General features: G+C 52.1%; 8 protein-coding genes across 8 annotated transcripts; 5 read left to right on the plus strand and 3 right to left on the minus strand.

Annotated features, from left to right (window-relative positions):
* Positions 1–1,457: 1,457 nt before the first annotated feature.
* Positions 1,458–4,144, plus strand: KRP23_14437 (Transmembrane protein 260; the record flags this gene model as incomplete). Its single annotated transcript, XM_067885259.1, has 6 exons — positions 1,458–1,803; positions 1,874–1,974; positions 2,041–3,153; positions 3,219–3,518; positions 3,581–3,858; positions 3,934–4,144. The coding sequence occupies 6 exons, from the start codon at positions 1,458–1,460 to the stop codon at positions 4,142–4,144; spliced, it is 2,349 nt and encodes a 782-aa protein (XP_067737452.1).
* Positions 4,145–4,218: 74 nt separating this feature from the next.
* Positions 4,219–5,370, minus strand: KRP23_14438 (Translation initiation factor eIF-2B subunit alpha; the record flags this gene model as incomplete). The annotated part of the gene is made up of 4 exons (XM_067885260.1): positions 4,219–4,524; positions 4,587–4,731; positions 4,790–4,899; positions 4,972–5,370. The coding sequence occupies 4 exons, from the start codon at positions 5,368–5,370 to the stop codon at positions 4,219–4,221; spliced, it is 960 nt and encodes a 319-aa protein (XP_067737453.1).
* A 310-nt stretch (positions 5,371–5,680) lies between these two features.
* Positions 5,681–6,106, plus strand: KRP23_14439 (uncharacterized protein; the record flags this gene model as incomplete). The annotated part of the gene is made up of 1 exon (XM_067885261.1): positions 5,681–6,106. One exon carries the CDS (start codon positions 5,681–5,683, stop codon positions 6,104–6,106), a length of 426 nt encoding a protein of 141 aa, XP_067737454.1.
* Positions 6,107–9,883: 3,777 nt separating this feature from the next.
* KRP23_14440 (Exosome complex exonuclease RRP44-like protein A) lies at positions 9,884–13,153 on the minus strand (the record flags this gene model as incomplete). Its single annotated transcript, XM_067885262.1, has 1 exon — positions 9,884–13,153. One exon carries the CDS (start codon positions 13,151–13,153, stop codon positions 9,884–9,886), a length of 3,270 nt encoding a protein of 1,089 aa, XP_067737455.1.
* A 943-nt stretch (positions 13,154–14,096) lies between these two features.
* KRP23_14441 (Zinc transporter ZupT) lies at positions 14,097–15,059 on the plus strand (the record flags this gene model as incomplete). Its single annotated transcript, XM_067885263.1, has 1 exon — positions 14,097–15,059. The coding sequence occupies one exon, from the start codon at positions 14,097–14,099 to the stop codon at positions 15,057–15,059; it is 963 nt and encodes a 320-aa protein (XP_067737456.1).
* Positions 15,060–15,303: 244 nt separating this feature from the next.
* On the plus strand, positions 15,304–15,954 carry KRP23_14442 (uncharacterized protein; the record flags this gene model as incomplete). Its single annotated transcript, XM_067885266.1, has 1 exon — positions 15,304–15,954. The coding sequence occupies one exon, from the start codon at positions 15,304–15,306 to the stop codon at positions 15,952–15,954; it is 651 nt and encodes a 216-aa protein (XP_067737457.1).
* Positions 15,955–15,960: 6 nt separating this feature from the next.
* Positions 15,961–16,889, minus strand: KRP23_14443 (Catechol O-methyltransferase; the record flags this gene model as incomplete). The annotated part of the gene is made up of 4 exons (XM_067885267.1): positions 15,961–16,200; positions 16,274–16,366; positions 16,421–16,727; positions 16,804–16,889. 4 exons carry the CDS (start codon positions 16,887–16,889, stop codon positions 15,961–15,963), a joined length of 726 nt encoding a protein of 241 aa, XP_067737458.1.
* Positions 16,890–19,971: 3,082 nt separating this feature from the next.
* On the plus strand, positions 19,972–20,391 carry KRP23_14444 (uncharacterized protein; the record flags this gene model as incomplete). The annotated part of the gene is made up of 1 exon (XM_067896007.1): positions 19,972–20,391. The coding sequence occupies one exon, from the start codon at positions 19,972–19,974 to the stop codon at positions 20,389–20,391; it is 420 nt and encodes a 139-aa protein (XP_067737459.1).
* Positions 20,392–20,781: the final 390 nt, after the last annotated feature.

Here is a 20,781-nt window from a genome sequence, read left to right on the forward strand (position 1 = left end):
GAAAAAGGGAGTCTGGGCGCGAGTCTCTCTGCGACCGACTTTGAAGTTCAACGCGAGACTGGCTTCCTGAAATGTGCCGGCGCAGAGGATCGCTCGCTGGCCATGAATGTTTAGTCGCAAGCACTGCGGCTCGCTTGCTCGGCACCGACGATTCGACTTGAAAGCCTTGCAGCGATCTGATCCAAACGAGGCCACTGCCTCGTTCAAACGCAAAGACTTCAAGGTCCGGCCTGGAATTACCGCAGCAGAGGTGTTTACCAAGCCATGAATTAGCAACATTTGGTCAAACTTAGCCGCAACTTTAGCGAACCGGAGACGGTTGAATTTCGCTGATGGAAAGGCGCACGAACGCCTTCCGCCTTGCAGGCTGATAACGGCCGCTTTCTGCATGCAAGCGCGCTTTCTCGCACGATTTCCGAAGGTGAGAATTGCTGGTTGCAGTTCTGCTTGGCGAGTTTTGTGACGCGGCCGACGCGACAGTCGCCGAACGCGGCATGCATCTGGATTCCTTTGTTCAACGAGCACGTCGTGCGCTCGTGGCCACACGATCCGGTCATCCAAGCAGCATTCGTCAACAAATCGCGCAGAGAGCAGCCCAACTGCAATCAGCACGACGAGGTTACGCCCGCACCACCCGAGCGAGGCCGCCTTGCCACTCAAGCCTCGCAGCCAAAGCGGCAGAGGGAGGTCTCCTCGATCGGTGTGCATGTAGGAAACGCATAACCTGCCTTGCGTTTCTTTCCCATAGCCGAAGGTAGGCTGTACAAGTACCTAGTCAAAGGTTGCTGTTGCAGTGACTGCGTCGACAGTCACCCTTCCGTCGCGGTTGTCGACGCCTCGCTTGATGGCGCTAGTTTCGCGTGATGGCGCTAGATGTGCTGCTCGACCTGGCGGACGGTGGCTCTCAATGTGGTCGTCGTCAGCAGCGGCATTCGCAGCAGCCACTCTCTTGTTTGTCTTCGAGCGCCGCCTTCCCGCTACGGATATAATCCAATGTCCAACGCCGCGTCAAGCCAAACGTCCGTGTCTATTGTCCACAAGTGAGGGCTCATCAGGATGCAGAATTAATGTCTTACCGATACTTCGCTTGCTCAACAAAGCAAACGTAGTCATAAAGCTGAAAGCTGCATCGTCAAACCATTGCTTCCAAATCAAGGTGTCATTTTCCCACATCAAAAGCAGTCCAATCCGGTGGTCAGAGAGCTACTTGGAGAGGCAAAATGAGCCGATCGAGACTCGGTATTAAAGTAGCCGATGTCGCCGCCAGCGTGTTGAACCACTCTTGATTAGCCTACACCACCGGCTGAAGATATAAAGCTAAAGCCTTCCTTTCGACGATGTGTTGGAGACCCCGCGAAACAATTCACAAACGCTTCAATTTGAAGTTAAATTCGTACTTAAACGGAACGTATCTTTTCAATATCACCAGTCGGGTATCTTCCGCCATTTTGACCAGCATGAGACGTCGCAAGGATCCTCACGCCGCCGCCTTCACCGTTCCCCCCGCCAGTACAGCAACCGACCTGCCCCATAAACCTGCCAGCAACTCCACCAACTATGCTCTGTCAACTAGCGACGCGGCCCTCATGGCCATCCTTGCATCGGGCACTTTGCTAGGCTACACGCTGACGCTGTACCCTTCCATTGCTGGAGGCGACAGTGGGGAACTCGTGGCCGAGTCCTGCCACTTGGGCGTGTCGCACCCTCCCGGCTACCCTCTTTTCAATATGGTGGTCCACCTCTTCACCTTGTACTTGCCTTTCGGGGACACCCCAGCGTGGAGAGCCAACTTCTTCTCTGCCGGTAAGATCATTGACAAAATCTGTGCGTTGTGCTAGTTGCTTAACGCAGTATTGTGGTATTATTGCTGCAGTATGCGACACAATGGCGGTAGTGTTCATGTACCTGAATTTGTTGCAGTGGATGGCACCGACAGCGTGGAGAGGACGCCGAGTTGCAGCTTTCACGACCTCTGTACGTGACAAATTCCAGTGTTGCAGGAACTTTGGACTCATTTTGATGTTTTTTTTCCGGTGATAGGCTCTGTTTGGATTTTCACCGCTCATCTGGACGTACGCAGTGGGGGCCGAAGTGTTTGCGCTAAATAACGCATTTGCGTCATTGTTGGTGTACTTGCTGCTGCGGTACATGCGTCGTCAAGGTCTGAAGTCGGCCTTGATGGGAGCTTTTGTGTGTGGTTTGGCGATGTGCAACCAACACACCATCGTGTTGTTCGAGCTGCCGATCATTGCGTGGGTCTTGTGGACCAGAAGGCGTACGCTGTGGTGGAAAGAGTTGGCGCAGTTCAGCGCAGCGTTCGTTCTGGGGCTGACGCCGTACATTTACATGCCGATCACAGCAGTCTGGAACCCGCAGCCAGGCTCGTGGGGTGATGTCTCGACGCTATCGGGCTTGATACACCACATTCGCCGAGCAGACTACGGTACGTTCCGGTTGTACGCGAGCAATGAGGCGAACGAGGATTTGTGGACGCGACTGCGGCTCTACGGCGTTGATTTATCGACTCGAGAAATTCCATTCCAGCTCGCGTTCCCGGTTGCTGCTCTGGGGATAGTGCAAACTCTGCGAGCTAGTACTGGCATGAGCCGTCAAATCGGGTGGTTCACGATGGCGATGTACACATTTTATATGGTGGTTTTCCATTCGCTGGCCAACCTTCCGATCAGCGAAGGGCTCATTTACGGGGTCCAAATGCGCTTCTGGCAGCAGCCAAATGTCGTCGTATTTTCATGGTTCGGTATTGGCCTTGGATTCATCCTCGATTTAATCGGGCGAATTGGAGTCAACAATTTGCTGAAGTCTGTCGTGTCCGTACTGTGTCAAGTCGCATGTTTGTCCCTGATAGCCGCTCAGATCTGGAGGTGGCACGAGCTCTGCAACCAAAGCCAAGCATTCTACATCCGTAACTACGCTCAGGCACTTTTGGACCCACTTCCAGAAAACGCTGTACTCTTCGTTAATTTTGATTTGCAGTGGACTTCGCTGCGATACCTGCAACGTTGCGAGCTCAGACGTCCAGATGTGACGGTTCTCAACCTTTCGATGATGACCTACAAGTGGTTTACCACAAAGCACGATCACTACCCCAACCTGAAGTTTCCGGGGTCCAGACTTGTCCCTTTTGGATCCGTGGTAAGTAAGCATGGACCCGGTGCTGGTAGTCGTTTTAACTTCTCTATTTTCTGCTGATGACTCAGGGAGATGGCTTTAGCATGGCTCGTCTTTTGGACGCCAATATCGACCATCTTGTCGAGTCCAAGAAGCGCCAACGATTTTTCTTGGGTGGAAAACTGAGCTACAATGATCGGGATTTCAGCGAGAAGTACACATTGGACCCCTTCGGACTCCTAGACGAGTTTCGAAGCATGTCGACGCCGTCTCCATCACTTAAAAAATGGTATTCGTCCCATCAAAAAGTCAAGAAGATGGTGCGCGAGCGCTTGCCAATACTTCCGCCTGATGAAATCTACAACGATGAAACGTGGGAATGGACCATTGTAAGTACAGTTGTGCAAAACCCGCTTTGAGGTGTGGTCGCTAACATTATTTTGTGGTGTAGGCGCGTGACCACGGGATGAAGGAGCTCAATTGGGCCACGTACTTGCTGGAGAGAACCATCGCAGAAGACCCTGAAAACTTGTCCTTGCTAAGCGAAGCCGCCAAGCCTATGGAGGCGTCCTATCAATTCGAGCCCCCTCAGTTTTGGAACCCAACTTCAAATCTGAAGAACTTGGGTCTCGCGTACGCACAAATGGTGAAGTCTAACCAGGAGTTTGGCTCCTCAGCTGACCCATTCTTCAACAAAGTCGTCGGCGCTGGTGTGGAGGACTCGACAAGGTACTGACTACAGCAGTCTTCTCAAAGTTTTCAAGGGTAGTGTGGTAACCAGAGGTTTGTGGTTTTGCTGTGCAGATTTAAGGACCGCGCATCAGCTCGAATGCTGGAAGTTTGGAACGCGTGGCTGCAGGTACCGGAGGCAAAGCAGGACCCGGGGTACAAAGCAATCGAAAGCGTCGTCCGCAAGTTCGTCCCCTCACCCGACGAAATGCCGTCAAAGCAAAGCCAGCGGCGTAGGAAGAAAAACACGAAAAAAGCTGCTACGAGGAAACACAGCAAGAAGTAGACAGCGCAAACATGAACAAGCACCTGGCTGCAGCATTCGCAATTAGATTTGAGTATCCGCCTCTGGGCAAATAGTTACTGGTACAGCTTGATCAATTCGTCCGAAACTGCAGACGGGGTCAGGACGCCCAAGTCTGTGAACATGAGCGCGATGTATCCAGGCGGGGTGTAGTCGAAGAAGGGGCTGGCAAACGACACGTTCTTCATGGTCTCATCCGTGGGCTCGCCACCCGCGATATCGCCGGAGATAGCCGCCATCTGCTTCTGCGGGACATCGCGCTGTGTGAGCGGGTACAGTCGCGCAAACTTGTAGCTCTCGGCCGCCACGTAAAACTGTTTGTTCATGGCCTGCGCGATCACTGCAGTCGAGTACGTGCCGATCTGCCACAACAGCAAACACTGGATGAGCACAAAGTTCCTTTCGGTAAAATAAATATCCGTACCGAGTTGACGATCCCGCCGTTCTCAACGACACCTTCAGCACCGACAATCACAATATCCACCTGCTCCATGTAGTACGCCACCGCCGAGTCCAGAATGACCGTCGTCGGGATCCCAACCTCCGCCAGCTCCTCCGCAGTACCCACTCTACAATATCAACTTAGCAACCACAAAAATAACAACAACACCCTAACTTTTCACCTACCCGGACGCATTGCTCCGCCCTTCCGTCACGAAGACGGAAAAGTTCTTGGTCTTGGCCGCTTCACGCAGCAAGGCGATGACGACGCGGGACTTGCCGTGCGTCAACACTTTCTACAGTTACCACGCACCCACAATGAGACGACATTTTCCAAAAGGGCAACTTCAACCTCCTGTGATGCCAACCATTCCGTCGCGGATGAAGTTGTGGCCCACGTCGCTGATGCGCTTGCGACTGGACAGGGACGTCTCGGCGAAGAGTTTGCCCCGGTCGATCAGCTGCGAGCGGCAGAGGTCGAAGTCGTCGAACTCCAAGAAGCAGCGCGTCACGTAGCGCAGGAACAACTGGCAGCCGGCGGTCGTGGCGATGGAATTGTGGAAGCGCGAGGCCGGCGCCTTGTCGTCCGCGGCCTGGAACGCGCGCAGCTGCTGGGCCGCCTCCTGCAGTTCGCCCTCCATCTGCATCATGGTGCTGGCCTCGCTGCGGTGGATCACGCCCGTGAGCGCCTTGATCACGGCCACCGCCACGGCCACGTCCGTGTCCTCGAGGAACTGCAGGAAATCCGCCACCACTTGCGGCTCCATTTTCGTCAATTTTCAGCTTTGGCCAGTCAAATTGGTGTCGAAAGAAAAGTGGTGTGGTGGACATCAGATGAGAGTACCGTGGATATACGAATTTGTACCATAAAATAAATGGCAAGTTGTTGCCGAGCATTTGTTGTTGCTACGACACTTGAGGTCGCCTTGGATGATCCAATTTGGCTCATCGTGGGTCTGTAGAGAATTGCCTCCACCATGGATGTTACCAGGCCTTCGCTTTAATTTCTATTGTCCAGTGGTCGAGCTCACTCTTTTGATCACTTTAAAAAAACTCTTCGAACAGCACCAATCAACTATGCAGAAGACGCTCTTCATCGCCTTGTTGACTTTCATTGCAGTACTACCGACCAGTTTCGCTGCTGAGCAATCGACCAAGGGAACGCTCGTTATTGGACCCTCGCAACACCTTGCGGAGGCCACGATCTGCCTCAACGGACAACCAATATGCTACGGTTTACGGAAGCTCGAGGAAGATGATGAGGAGGAAGTGATGCGCGGGCTGGAGCAGGGCAGCGATAGCGGGGTTCTCAAGCCTGTCAACGACACCTCGGGGACCCCGGAGGTGGTCTGCTTCGGTCCGTTCCCACAGCGCTGCTACGGCTGGTACTCGCGTCGACTGCAGGACGTCTTGGACGAGCACCGCCGCCTGGAAGCGACGGGTGACAGTGAACTCAAGGACATTGAGTGCTTCAACCAGCAGTCGAGACTGCGCTGCAACTGAGCAGGCAAAAGTGACATTTGGATGGACAATCCCCAGAGCTTTATGTTACCGAGCCTGGCGACTGGAGTCGTGTTTGGGCTCCTGTGTTTTGGTAAGCAATATGAGACCCCGCTCGCTACCTATTTCAGTCTTCGAGCGAGCTTCAATGTGTATTCTTAGTAGAGCGTCCTTCGCCAGGTGACAACCTTGAAGTCTGCGGTTTCTCCTTCCCACAGCGACTGCCATCTTGACAGCATGGTATCACAAGCAAGAGAGACTCAGCCAATTCAATCTGCACCTCGACACGCAGTTAGTCGAGCTGTCTCGAGAGGTCTCAGCACCGATCGGACGCGTGTGACGACAACTGGAGACCTAACGAGTTCAGCGTCGGCGCCGTGTCGTCAGTCCATTCGCAAAAGTGCCACCGTTCGGATGCGAAGACGAATTGTACGACAATTTCTCGAGTGGAAGTCCGAGCACATGAAATTGGGGCGGTATTCTATTGAAAAGATGCTTGCGTTCGAAGAGTACCAACGGGTTGCCAGTCGCACTCGAGTAGCTGCAGTTATCGTGCTGACACCACTACCAGGGTTGCTGATTATTTTATTGATGGCGGCGATACCTCTGAAGAGCCCTCTGCAGGGGGTAGTAGGAAATACCTCGTTTTTCATCCAGTCGTTTCTTGTACACATCGCGATGACCTTCAGCTTGCTGCTGTTTATCCGTTGCTCACTCGGTCTATCTCTCGCGCTTTACTCACACCGACAGTCTGCATTCATTTCAGTCCTGGCGTCGGGGCTCAATGAGCTGCTCATGCTTGGAGTGGCATCGTTGTGGGAGTTTCCTATCCCATTTCGTGGCATCATCGGAGTTCCTCCGTTCTTGCTCCTGCTTGTGGGTTTGCATGGAGTGGTGTTGCCCACTCTTATGAAAGAGCTTCGGATAGACAAGTGGAGATATCTCCAGCTCCTTTCAGCACAGGTATCGATCCTTGTGATTTTTCAAGGTGTTGCTGTTCTGTTCATGCATTCCCCGGAGTGGGGGCAAGCTGCCATTACAGTAGGAATCCCTCTCCTGCGAATCATACTCAAGCGAATCATTTGGAGACTTTCCAGCTGTCTTGAAGACATTAGTACAGATGTGGGTGTGTGCGTGATCGAGATTTTCGGGTCGCTCTTTCAGAATGTTTGCCTGCAAAATGCCCGCTCGCTCGGAGTTTGTGCTTTAATCATCCTTGTCGACTTCACGCAAGCCATCATCGAGACCAGGTTGTACATGGAGCGTAAATTCGTGGTGGACGGACGACAAACGATACGCACTGCGGTTAAAATTCTGGAAGGAGCACTGCATTTCGGTGTCCTTAATGCAAAAAAGCCTACTCGATTAACTAGGCAGCGTCCAGATAGCACAGTTGTGGGTGTTACACGAACAGGCAACTCCGTCAAGCTACCTTCCGTGGACTTATATAGGAAGCCGAAAAGGGTGTCGATAGACCACTCCCAAGCCAAGAACTTGTCGAAAATTGCGGTAGTATTGGAAAGGGTGGTTAATGCCGACACTATCGATTTCGGCGAGTTCACATCAGGTACGAACGATACACGAGATGATGGCCATTCAGCTGTCCGATCTACCACAGCATTTGGGCCAAAGCGCTCGACAATCATTGATGACGTGGAGATCTCACACCGATACCATGCCACGATATTGTCCCAGGCGCTTCAGCTTGTGTTTGCCTCGGAGGTGCTGATTTTTGCTGAGTACGCCGAGTTTACATGCTCCGTTCTCTATGGACTTTATACAGTGCTGATTTATCACTTACCTTACGCCAAGTACAATTTCTTCTTCATCGGTCTTTCGCAGCATCAGTTTTATGCTTCAGTTGCCAACTCTTTCGCGTACGCTGTGTTTGAAGGGGCCTCGATGGCGGCACTTTTTGTGCTCGTGCGATGGAAGTACGGGCTTTCTACATTTCATCAGCTAGCATTCATCTTGGAAAAATATTGGATGACTGTACAAGGCAAAATGGTCGGAAGTCTCACACTCATATTCATTCTGAGCACTATTCATCAAGGTACGCTGTTTGCTATACTTCAAGTGGGTAGACTCGTTACTTGACGACTTCGTACATCAATTTTGCTGCCTGATAGGTATGGATCTATCCCTTACGTTCGATTGGGAGAAGGTTTTGAGCGCCACCGCAGAATAGCCACCTTTCTAGTTTGCAAGGATCGAAAGCCATTGTGCAAATGAACGAGCAGCTGCAAGTCGCAAAATCGACAAGGAAAAAGAAAGAGATTAGTGTATTTCATTGTTTATGAATTGTATTTTGTCTGCTGGTAACGTGCGGTAGATTCTCCACTCGGATCCGACGTCGTCTAAATGGATACATCGGCATCGGTCAGACATCGTCCGAGTCGGATTCGTTGAGAAAATGCTCATCATACATGTACTTTGGACGCCTATTCTCTTCTACATGTACTTCAAAAGTATTTAGGACGATGGTCTGTCCAGAAGATGCTCGCCTTCGAAGGATACCAGCAACTTGCAGGCCCTGGTCGAGCGTTCGTAGTCATCACTCGTGATTTTGCATGTAGCGACACCCCATTCAAAACCCATTGCTGGGGTTACGGGGATTTTTTGCACAGTCCTGGCTCGCATACACCACGACGACTGTGAATATGCTTTCTTTTAATTCGAGCTTCACCCCAACTGTCCAACACAACATATTCCAACGTCTCCTCACGGCGGGTGCTAACGAGTTAGTCATGCTAACATTGAACTCCGCCTCGAGATTTCCCATTCCGTTTCATATCCTTCCACAGGCTGATACTACTTTGAAGTATCTAGTAGGAAATGGCTGAACAACCATCGAGCTGAGCTTATCGAGTACATTCCTCTTTCTGGTGCAGTCTTCAACGTTCTTCATCTTTGAAGGTATAACGCTCCTTCATGGCGCTGGAGATTTTCTCGCTGCCTTGAAGACATCGACATCGACGTTGCTCTTCCAAAGTGCGTGCCTTCAAGTGACATGATCACCGCAGTCGGTGGACGCATGACGTGCAGGTGATCGTGGAAGTACGCATGCATGTAGCACACAAGTTGATAGTCGAACGCAAACCGCAGTGGAGATTTTCGAGAACCAGGTGCTCTTGACTCGAACAAGGGAGCAAGATTGAGCCCAAAACAAGCAGCCGTGGGAATATCGAGAACAAGCAGCTCGGTACTGCTGCACCCGTCAGACAGCCTGAACAATTCCAGGTGTAATTTGAGGATAGTGTGCTCGACTGGAGCTCCGCTGGATTTGAGCGCCACTCCGTCCTGTATGGGATGTGCTAAGGACGTCATTGTCTCCGAGACGAGATTCTGGACTGCCACCACGAACTTTGCCACTTACGCCGTCTCCGAAGCATCCCCAGTGTGTTCCTCGTCACACTTGTGCGTGCAAAATATGGCCTCTCCACCTTGTACCAGTTTGCATGTGTGCTGGAGAAAAACAGGGTAAACTAATCGGCAGTCTCGTACTCATCTTCATCCTCAACAACGCCCACCAAGGTAAAACAGCGCATTTTCCCCCAGTCCAAGCTCATTGTGTGTGATGAAGGCATGGACCTCTCTCTCGAATTTGACTGGCACGAGGAGTTAGACGGCACCTCATGCATGAACCTCCTAGTTGATAGCGGCCCAAGAAGACCCCACAAGGGATACTTCGAAGCCAAACACTACCGCCTGTAGATGCATCGAATGAGAAACGAAAACATGTTCGGGATACGTACGTGCTATTAGAGCTGCCGGTGACACTTACGCGGCCACCTTGCGTTTTTTGCGAGCGGCGCGCAAGTTCGCTTCTGCCTCCTTCTGAGCCTTATCATTCTGGTTGTCGTCCTCGTCATCATCCTCGTCCAGCAAGTCCATCTTGAGCTCCTGGCGGTTGCCGAAAGTTAGCGCCACGTACACCTTGACACGCACGCGGTCGAACACCTGCAGTTTGCGGTTGTCCTTCTGTACCAGTGTGAGCGTGTGGTGGTTGCCATCAAACCGCACAACATCTTCGTCATCCTGTTCATCCTTATCACACAAGAAGATCATGCCTTCGATGCCAAAGCGGGGCAACAGCACACCAACGCCGTTGTTCTTGACCTTCGTGATAACAGCGTCGGTACGAGTAGGGTATTGCTGGAAGTACAGCACAGTGTGCAGTGTCACCGAGGCTCGGCCAGCGAGCTGAGCTGCGTGGTGACGCCGGTTAAGCTGGTCACTGATGTCGTTCAGGTGCGATTTGTTCTCGAGGTAGCCAGGAAGCGGAGCCACGCCGATAGCAGCAGCCAACAGGCGGTGTACCACCACGTCAGCATAGCGTCGGATAGGTGACGTAAAGTGAGTGTAGATCGGTGCTGCCAGTCCGTAGTGGTGGAACTCTGGAGGCGCAATTTCACCTGAGCTGAAGTAGCTAGCCGGCATCATGCAGCGCGTGGTCATGATGCGTAGCAGCTTGTTAAAGTACGGGTTCGCCTTGTTGCCATGTTTCCGCTTGCCCTTGCTACCACCCTTGGCTACCTCTAGCGCCTGCATATCGGCAGCATCCAGCGAGTCTTGAAGCTGCTTCGACGTGTCCACGTGGAGTTCGACGCCCACAGCCTTCGCCTGGCTGCAAAGCAGGTCGAATTGGCGCTTCGAAGGTGCCGGATGCCGACGGAGCATGGAGAACGTTGGGAAGTGACGCACAATCTTCTTGGCAACGGTGATGTTGGCCAACAACATGAACTCTTCAACGAGAGCGTTGGTGTCGCGCAGGGTGTACATCTGCACATCAAGCGGGTTCTGCGTCTCCGTGTCCAGCACAAAACGCACTTCCGGAGAGGCCAGAGTCAAAGCACCAGCCTCGATGCGCTTAGCACGCAGCCGTGTAGCAATCACGTTGAGAGTCTTGATACCACTTCCCAACAACTGCCGGCGCTCGAACTCCTTATCACTTTCGCCCTTCTTCTTCTTCTTAGGCTTATCGTCTTGGCCGTGCACACCACCGGCGTCCGGGTCGTCCAAAAACTCTTGAGCTTGCTGGTACGACAGTGAAGCTACAGAGCGGATGAGACTTTTGCAGAAATCCACATCAACAACTTGCACTTCGTTATTGCCGACAAGCTTGAGCTCCCAGAGCACGCTAAAGGCAAAGTGATCTTCCACATCTGTCAGCGAGCAAAGCTTGGTCGTCAGCAGACCCGGCAGCATATCAAGACGGCGGTCCACCAGGTACGTCGAAGTGCCTCGGTCAGCGGCCTCTTCGTCGAGAGGACTGCCGGGTGCCACAAAGTGCGTCACGTCGGCAATGTGCACCCCCACCTGCAAGTTTCCATTAGGCAGCAGCTTGGCGTGCAGCGCGTCATCAATATCCTTACAGTTGGGCGGATCAATGCTCATGACTGGCAGGTCACGCAGATCGCGACGTCCCGTTGAGTTCTCTGCTGTGATCTTCCAGTCCTCCGCCGGCAGGCAGCGCATCACCTCGTCACTAAACTGGTCGCACGGAATGTCGTGCTCGATCAGCAGCACGTTGGTCTCCGTTTCCTTGTCCCCAATGACACCCAGCGTGCGAACGTAGTGACCCAGAGGGAACTTGCTGTCCGCTGGCCACGAATCAATTGCCACAAGAATTCGCTTGTCCATAAGCGTCTCCTGCTGGCGCGTCTGGATCTTGATCTTCGGAACCTTCCTGTCCACAGGCACCACGAGGCAACTGCCAGAAGCATTGAAGGTCGCACCGTCGCGCGGAGCCTCAAGAGACCCGCAAAACTTACGCCAGTTGCGCTGAATAATGCCCACAACGCGGCCAGCAGGCTTCGCGTGTTGAGACGCATCGCTCTGGACAAGCGCCACCTGCTCCAGCGAGACCGTGGGTTCCGCCACTCCGACAGGTTCGGGCTGCGCAACGTCTTCCTTGTCATCGTCAGCCACCTCGGCAGCCTCCGCTGCAGCCGTTCCATTCGCTGCAAACGAGTCGGACGGCTTCTTCCACTGCTCCTTTGGCAGCAGCTGAATCGCCACCAGATCGCCATCAATCGCGCGGTTAATATGCTCGCGGCCTTGCAGTAGCACGGGGATCTTGACGCCATTCGCGCCGTGAATCAGCACATGACACTCCAGCCAGTGGTCTCTGTTGCAGCGAATCGTGCCCTTAAAGTACCGCTTGTTCTTGATACCTGCCAGCAGCTCCGCGGCTGACATATGCTCCGGGTACAGCTTCTTCTTGCTGTGACGCCCAGCCGAGCTGCTCACACCTTCTGCCGTGATTTCCTTCTCCTCTGCGGCTGATGCTGACAGCAAATCCTGCAGCTCTGGGAACTGGGCCGCCACAGGCTTCACAAAGTCTGCAATGGTCTTCCCACCTACGACACCAAACTTCTCGGCGTGCTGCAAGTCCTCGGCGTCGTTAGCCAGGAACAGAACCTTGACGTCCTGGCGCTGCAGCTGCTTCAGGTGCTCGGCGTACCATCTCCAGGCGGTGGCCACGGCGCGTTCGTTGCGCTCGTCCTCCGTCTCGATGGACACTTGGTCCTCCAAACTGTCCTCCTGATATCCTCTGGGCAATAACTGTTTCTTCTGCACGTAACATGCACGATGGTGCTCATTGGCGAACACCACAAAGCGCCGGTCCACATTCATGAGCAATGCGCGCAGCCGGTTGTACACTCCCAGGTCCTGCCGCTTCACAAACTCCCAGACCGTTTCGAGCACGAGGACATCAGCAAACACTTGGTGTCCGCTAGTGTCCACCTTGGTTTTTTTCTTGGTCGAGAACTCCAAAACGTCCATCTGCAGCAGGAACGTCTTCATAGACGGCAATAGATACACCCCGTCGCGCGGTGTGTCCGCCAGCACCGTCTTGGTCGTCCCCAGCACGTGCGTCGCAGCCGACGCGTCATCCTCGGCGCTGCACAGCGCGCAATTGGGCAGCGAGCAGCTCAGGTCGTCCCGTAGGTACCTCTCGCGAACTTTACGTACGATACGGCCGCGCCTCGTAGCCACGTTGAGCTCATCCAAGCACCAAGTCGGCGGTGTATCAACGGCCTCCATTGCGAATGAGCTAATGGCGGGTGGCTGGCAGAATGAAAGGATTTCAACCAATAAAGCGTGGATAAAAAATATACAGCCAATGGAACGGCATTTGAGATATGGGTACATTGCTCATAAATTAACACCATGGTCAGGAGTGCAGGAAGTGGTGGAAGACTTGCAGCAGTGGTCGAATCCGACTCGCTTCGACTCGACATCAGACCGATGCGACTTCAGAGGAGGAGCTGGAAACGTGGCGAGGGATGCAGTCAATCAAAATACGCGAAACTACACACTGTTCGTGAGTAGAACAAGCGACATATCGGTTAACGACGACAAGGTCGCTTCTCGTCGAAGTTGAGCCATTTGAGGCCACACAAAGCTCCTCTGTTGAAAGCTGCCGTAAGTACCTATCCTGCGTTTTATCCGACTGTATACGTTAGCTGCTTGCTCATTCTGATGGTAACCACAGCATGACAGAGCACCTTCCGGCCTGACTTCACTGTCGTGGTGATAGGCCACTTCGTCGCCTCTTAGCTCGTCTTGCACTCCACGCAGTAGCTAATCGGCTCTATATATGTAAGCTGTTTTTCCAGATCTGTTTCCGAGTGACTCATGACTCTGCTGCTTGTGCGAACCCACCTGATGGCCAGATATCACCGCCGAGACTCACGAAAATGGTCAGCTCGCGTAGGCATCTTGATTATCTCTCTTGGGGTCTTAAAACGTTTGCGCTGGTCCATCGCGCGCACTTGAATCAACTCGGTGCCAGGTGCGTCTGTCCAGTCCAGTGCACGCTGCATTACCACTGCGCCTTTAGTTCGTGCAGCAGGCCGGGCGTGTGGGTGGCAGACGTGCTCGAAGAGACGATATAGTTCGGTATTTGTTGGGCTTGAACTCGTTCGAGCCACTCCCGAAATTGACGTCTTGAGATCACCAAGCTTTGCCAACCTCGTTCTCGAGTATGAGCGGGACTGAGAATACGAAAGAACGCATTGCCATGGCGCTCCAGCTAAATGCTGCCGCCGTTTTAGCCACAGTGCTGGGCGGACTGATCATTTGCAGCCACCGCACCTTGCGACTGGCCACTCCGATGGCCCTGGCCACGACACTCAGCATCTCGGGTGGAGTCACCGTCTTCCTATCGCTCGTGATCAGCTTTGGCTTCTCCGTGCTTGAGTTCGCCCAAGCCTTCAAACCCGACGTAAACGACACCGAGACACGCGAGGGTCAGTCTTGGCTTGCCTCGACAATCTGCCTGGGGGTTAGGATCTTGATCGTCTACGCGGTGGACTTCGTAGTGCAGAAGCTCACACCAGGAGTAAATCCGGAAACGCCCAAGCAGCTAGTCAACAGCAGCGAGATGAGAGGGTCCATCCGAGTCAGCATCCAAGACAGTGTGCTGCTGGAATCTCCACGAGAGCAGGGTTTCGTTAGGATGGACGAGGCCGCCAAGGAGAAGTTGCAGCGAATGGGCATCCTCAGTGGAATCGCCGTCGCACTGCACAACATTCCGTCGGGCATCGCCACTTTCACGGCTGGAATTGAAGACCCGGCCATCGGCTTATCCATGGCCATCGGAGTGGGGCTCCACAACATCGCAGAGGGGGTTGCCATCGCAGCACCAGTATACTTTGCAACAGGCAGCAAGTGGAAAGGTATCATGTGGTGTCTGATAGCTGCAATTGCCGAGCATGTCGGAGCGTTCATCGCTCTTGCCATCGTGGGCAAAGAGGGACATGACTTTGCCCAGGCAACCTTGTACGGCATCGTCGCCGGCATTATGTCCACCGTCACGATAAAGGAGATTTTCCCCACCGCCTACACGTACGCGAACGGCCGCATCCATCTAGTCTCCAATGGTGGACTCATGGGCATGGTCCTCATGGCCTTGAGTCTCTCTTTCTTCAAGCACGTGGGGGTGTAGTCAAGTTGGAAGGCGGGTAGAACATACATGTACTTTGATGCGAATAATATTGAGACTTTCAAACGTATACTGGCTGGTGCTGCGTCAGCAACATGAAGAGCGATGCGATCGGCTTGAAAAAGAGCAACAGGAACGCCAAAAAGTTACTACTTCAGTGTAACTTAGGATCCTGCAAAAGCACGCTGTTTTTTTCACAGGATGGTTTTTAGTGTAATTTTGAATTTTCGCGGTTTAAAGTAGACAAATGCACGCCGACCAGGCCTCTTCTGCGCGGGCGTGTAGCTCTCCCCCAATGGGCCCGTCGATCCCGTCGACGGACATGCGCTCCCCCACGAAGATCCGCACTCCGATCAAGTTGGTGCGACCTCGAGAGACCCACTGGGCGTCGAAAGCAAAGAAAAGGTTACTCGACGCCGGAGAAGGTCCGTTGTCGAGCGCTTTGCCACCCCCCAAGCGCGTGAAACTCAGCCATTTGCAGCCTCCGAAGAAGAAGGAGACGCAGGTGGACAGTGGTGAGGCTTCTGGCTCTGGAGACGCCGTAGAAGCAGAGGAAGACGCGGGTTCCGCGGAGGGGGTACATCATCGAGCGCACCCAGAGGTGCTACAACGTCAAGAGCAGGTTGAGGAGGGTTACGTGGACGGGTTACACCGTCGAGTACAGGTTGCTCAGGCGTTAGAAGAGGACCTGCTACGGGATAACGCCAGGATGAGACTGAAGGCTATGAGTCTGAGGGAGGAGGTGGACTTTTACTACGGGATGCTGGCCAGAATTGAGGTCGTGGCGGCCCAGCAGAGAGCAGGACAGGATAAGGGACAAGTTACGAAGCAGTTGCAACGCATTATTAGTGCTCCCAAGCCGGTGGACGCGTCCGTGGCTGAGAAAAAAGAAAGCTAAAGCAGGTTACTTGGTGTAGGTGGCTACGGAGAGACCGTCGTGGAGCCAGCTGATGAAGTCGATGGGGACTTTATGCAAGACGGGCTGGAGCTGAGGGTGCTCATCGACATAGGCGAGATACTCGGGAGCGCCAGGAATCAGGACGTTGTCGGCAATGAGTAACGAACCCGGGTGCAATGTCCCACTGGCGAGGATCTTGGTGGCGTCTGGGACGTACAGACTCTTGTCGTGATCGATGAAGTAGATCTGCAGATGCAAGAAATTTGGTGAGTTGGTGATCGCCAGGTGGAGAATAGTGGGCTCAATCCAGTGCACGGACATCGACAGTCTTATCCTGGAGGAGGTGAAGCTGCTCCGAGAAAGCTCCTTCGATGACCGTGACTTGGTCGTCCAGCCCGGCGAAGGAGACCATCTACATTCAAAGAGTCAGCAAGCGGAGCTGCTGATGTTGCAGTGGGTGACGTACCTCACGCACACGGGCTGCAAACTCTGGCGAGTACTCAAAGGAGTAGTAGTGGGATTTGATGTCAGCCGTTTTCGCTGCATCGCGTTGGGCGCTGGCGAAGCGCACCGTGCTGTAGCCCGTATAGGCTCCGATCTCAGCCATGACGTGTGGCGTCTTCTGACGGATTTCAGCGTCCACGATGGCGCCTTTGCCTGCGCCGACATTCATCATCGTGTTGCTTGCTGCAAACGAGTCGATGGTCGCTATCACAGACGCAGGATCGTTTCGGGTGGCGTTCTGCTTGACGAATTCCAGACATGCAGCCGAGCTATGGATCGGAGATAAACCAGTTTGGGTCAGATGATGATTCTTCGAAGGGGCGAATCGGATGAGCCATGACGTACTTGCGTTGCAGCTTTCCGCTTAACATCGGCGCGATGACTTTGGTGACTCTGGACGTGACGGATTCGAGGATCGAAAAGCTGCTCATGGCGGAGGATTGGAGACGTGGCAAATTGATAAGTGAGATAACTGCGTGCTCGCCACGGATCAAACTTGCAGTGCTGTGGACCTCGACCACTGTGAGGTGAATTGACTTCCATTGACTTCCACATCGAAGTCGTGCGCATGCATTCTCAGTGCGGACTCAAAATCATTCCGGCGAAGTGGACAAAGGACTAACGACGTGAAATCACTCTCAATCCTATGCTTCACCTTGGCTCGGTGGTGTACGTTTTTAAAGGCTAATAGAGAACTGTAGTTGTCGGAGCAAGTCTTGGAGTTGGAATGAACGAGTTGCTCCGTGGAATAACTCGACCCCTCTTTTGCTCCAAGGAATCCGAATTTGCTAGATGTACCGTATACGACAACCTAAGTACGATACGTTTTGTAGAGAACTGCCGAGCTTCGCTTGGGGAGCAGCTTCGCGATCAAACTCGATGTACCAGTAGTAGTTCACATGATTTTAGCCTTCCTTCAGACACATTCAGGAATTTTCATTTAAACTGTCGAACGTGCTACTGACTCACACGTGAAAAACATGTGCAGGCACTTGGAATTCATTCTCCCACACTTCGAAACCACCAACTGTCTACTACACAAACCAAGAAAAAGCTCTTAATTGCATGAACGCCACCACTCTATGGATTTGGTAGCTCACATACTTGTCTCCAGCGCTAGCTAATTACAGCAATTTAAAGCGAGAACTACCTCGATAAGGCCACTAGGGAGAAAAATACTCATCGATGTGAGTCGCACATTAACTACGACCAAGAGGTTCTACTGATGACATTGCGGAGATGTCGCCTCTGCATCTACAAGAATATAATACAATGGGATGAAAACACATCTCTGCACTAGCAATTGTATTTAGACGCATGGCTGCTCGTTTGTGCAAGGACAAGTGGTTCGTCACCCCGCGGACCTCAACGAAGCTCGGGTCGAGCGAGGCCATGTACCTGTGAGTACAATTACGTACTCCACCGTTGCAAGACCGAGGAACGCTTGGCTGTTCACAAGAAAATAGGACATGTGATCCGTCGAGGTACCTCTGTACCCAACAGCTCCCACGGTCTCAACCCAGACCCGCGGGTCCCTCACGACCACAGACAGATAAGAGAGATCAATGCAGTTTTCAGATTAGCTCGGTAGAGAGCAAGTGGCCTGGCAGAAGGCTGCGCGAAACAACACATGTTTGAGAAAGCTGGTCGAAGCTCATTGAAGGCTGCGTGTAACGGAGTACAAGAATGACTGTGGTTTAAGATCCGTGTGCTACGCACACGGACTTAAACCCAGGACCAGGCATGGTAAGAGAAATTGGTCGACTTCAACCAGACAAGCTGGGACAAGGACGCTGCCGTTGGTTGAGGTTTAGTCTCACGAGGCTTCTCTAGAAGAAACCTGTTCATTCTTCTTTATACCAAGAATCTACGGGCTGCCGTTCAATAACACTCCTGGTGCTTAAGGCTGTTGCCTGCACCACCTTCAGTGCCAAGTGCTCTTAAGTCGTTGACTTTCTCTTACATGGTCACATTGCTCGGCTTAGGGTTCTGTCACCGCGCTCCCAAGGGGGGGGGGGGGTGAGGCTTGGGTGCGCGGTGAAAGCTTGGCTACAGAAAGCCGACTTGAGCCTCAGCTGGAGGCTGATAAATAGGCAGCTTTCAGAATGGACATAGGAAGTCGTTAACTTTAGAGATAAATGACGTCAATTTACCTCACTGAGAAACGGAGCGAGGCTTGGGTATAGATTTCTTGTCGGCATCTCCGATTTTTGTGATTTGCAGCGAGATGATATCCGTTTCTCATGTTTTGTCAATATTCTCTGCCAACGGAGTTGCTGATGCACATGTTTGTTTAGCTGTTAAGGTACTGAAGATTTCTCCAGAATGAATGGCTGCATTAGAGTAGCCAGAGAAAGCAACTAAACTCTAAGCAAACAAATGCACTTTTCAATTTGTTAAAGTAATAATTTGCAGAGGATTAGGACAGCAGAGGATAGCGCGAAGAGTAAGGTAAGAGAGGGTGCTTGAGGAGGAAGTTGGCCTGGAAGGTGGTTTGTGTATTGGAGGTCCAAAGGAGAAGTGAGGACTGGAAGTCCCAAATGGGGATAATAACCCCTTATCTGTCATACCTTGACTGGTCTACATTGCACGGATACAAATCCTGAGTACTACTTGAGTACTATGATAAAGCGTAGGCACGTCGGAGATGCATACTTTAACAATAACTATGAGGAATTGGATACGCATACAGTCTCAAACGGGTACTTGTGGATCGGAGTAGTAGGTGTTAGAAGCAGACAAGGCGAACCAATTTAACTGTCTACAAAGCCTTATTAATAGTATGCATCTACATGTAAAGCTGTCGTTGAATCAAGCACATCTGAGGATATACTTCAGGATTTGCTTAGATTCGCTCCATTTCGCAGAGGCATTTGCAATGCTCCTGTGAGAGAAGCGGTTATGAACTCGGGGCGGGGCATTCATTACTCGGCTTGCTGGAAAACTCGGCACTATTAAAGTACACATCTCCGGCGTGCCTACGCTTTATCATAGTACTCAAGTAGTACTTAGGATTAGTATCCCGTGCAATGTAGACCAGTCAAGGTATGACAGATAAGGGGTTATTATCCCCATTTGGGACTTCCAGTCCTCACTTCTCAACTTCTCATCTTCTCCTCCAACACACAAGCCACCTTCCAGGCCGACTTCCTCCTCAAGAACCCTCTCTTACCTTACTCTTCGCGCTATCCTCCGCTGTCCTAATCCTCTGCAAACCATTACTTTAACAGTTATCGACGATAACTATGAGGACTTATCGTCACAGGGACTGAGTTTTGACATACAGTTATCGTCCACAGCTGCGATCCTCGTTCCGATGGGGTATGCTCTAGAAAGACGCAACGCGACCGATAGGTATACTCAACTTGAGTATACATATATGTAGGGTACGTCTCCGCTGTACATAGCAGTTGTTCCACAGGATTGATTCACACTGGGATTTGAAGGCTTCGAATGACCTCAATAGTTCAGTTGCCGTTTTAGCTCTCAAGACCTCGCATCCAAGAACTGACCATGCGTTTGAGCTACGCCGTACTAATAGTGATCGTAGTCACTTTCGTTGCAAGTTGCAATGCCTCCTCCGTAGCTAAGGTGGAAACATCGAGTCTATCTCAGCCTCGTGATACCCCATTGAATGGCTACAGGTTTCTCCGGACAACTCCTGCTGAAGATGAAGAAAGGGCCATTGACTTCAAAAAGGTGTTCGACGTCAAGAAATGGTTCGGTCTAGAAAAGAAAAACTTCAGCATGAAAACGATGAAGAAGATGTTGCAAAACGAGCAGTTCAAGACCGACATATTCAAGAAGTGGGATAAATTCACAGTGGAGACGGTCAAGTTGAAAATCGGGCAAAAAACCTTGAACGACAAGCGCTTCGCGGAGTTATTGGTTGAGTATGTGAAACACGGTCGGACGTATGGTCGCTGGGGGTAGACTTTGGGTCGGAAAATCTCACCTTTACTCTGCTAGTACGACGATAGGGTCTATGCGATCAACTACGTAAGTTAAGTAGTCGAGATCTAACTAGAGCTGCTCATACATGGGCTCCCCACGCCAAACAAGATAATCGCAAAAGACCCGGCATTTTGGCTTTCGAGCTTCGTTTTGGTCGACGTGTTTGAACAGTGTAATTCGACATCGTAAGAGGAAAACTTATTGGGGTTGCTAGACGACAACGGATGAAGAGCATTCTCCGCCATACTACCAAGTTTCTTCTCTTCTTCTCTTTCTTCTGACTTCTGCTTCGAGTACAAGACACAACTTTTTCCTTCATCACGCAAGAATTTTCCTGGCCTTCTTCCTACAGTGAAGTCTGTCGAAGAT

This window comes from Phytophthora ramorum (assembly GCF_020800215.1).
Source record: "Phytophthora ramorum isolate Pr-102 chromosome Unknown Phyram_PR-102_s0021, whole genome shotgun sequence".
Classification (NCBI taxonomy): domain Eukaryota; phylum Oomycota; class Peronosporomycetes; order Peronosporales; family Peronosporaceae; genus Phytophthora; species Phytophthora ramorum.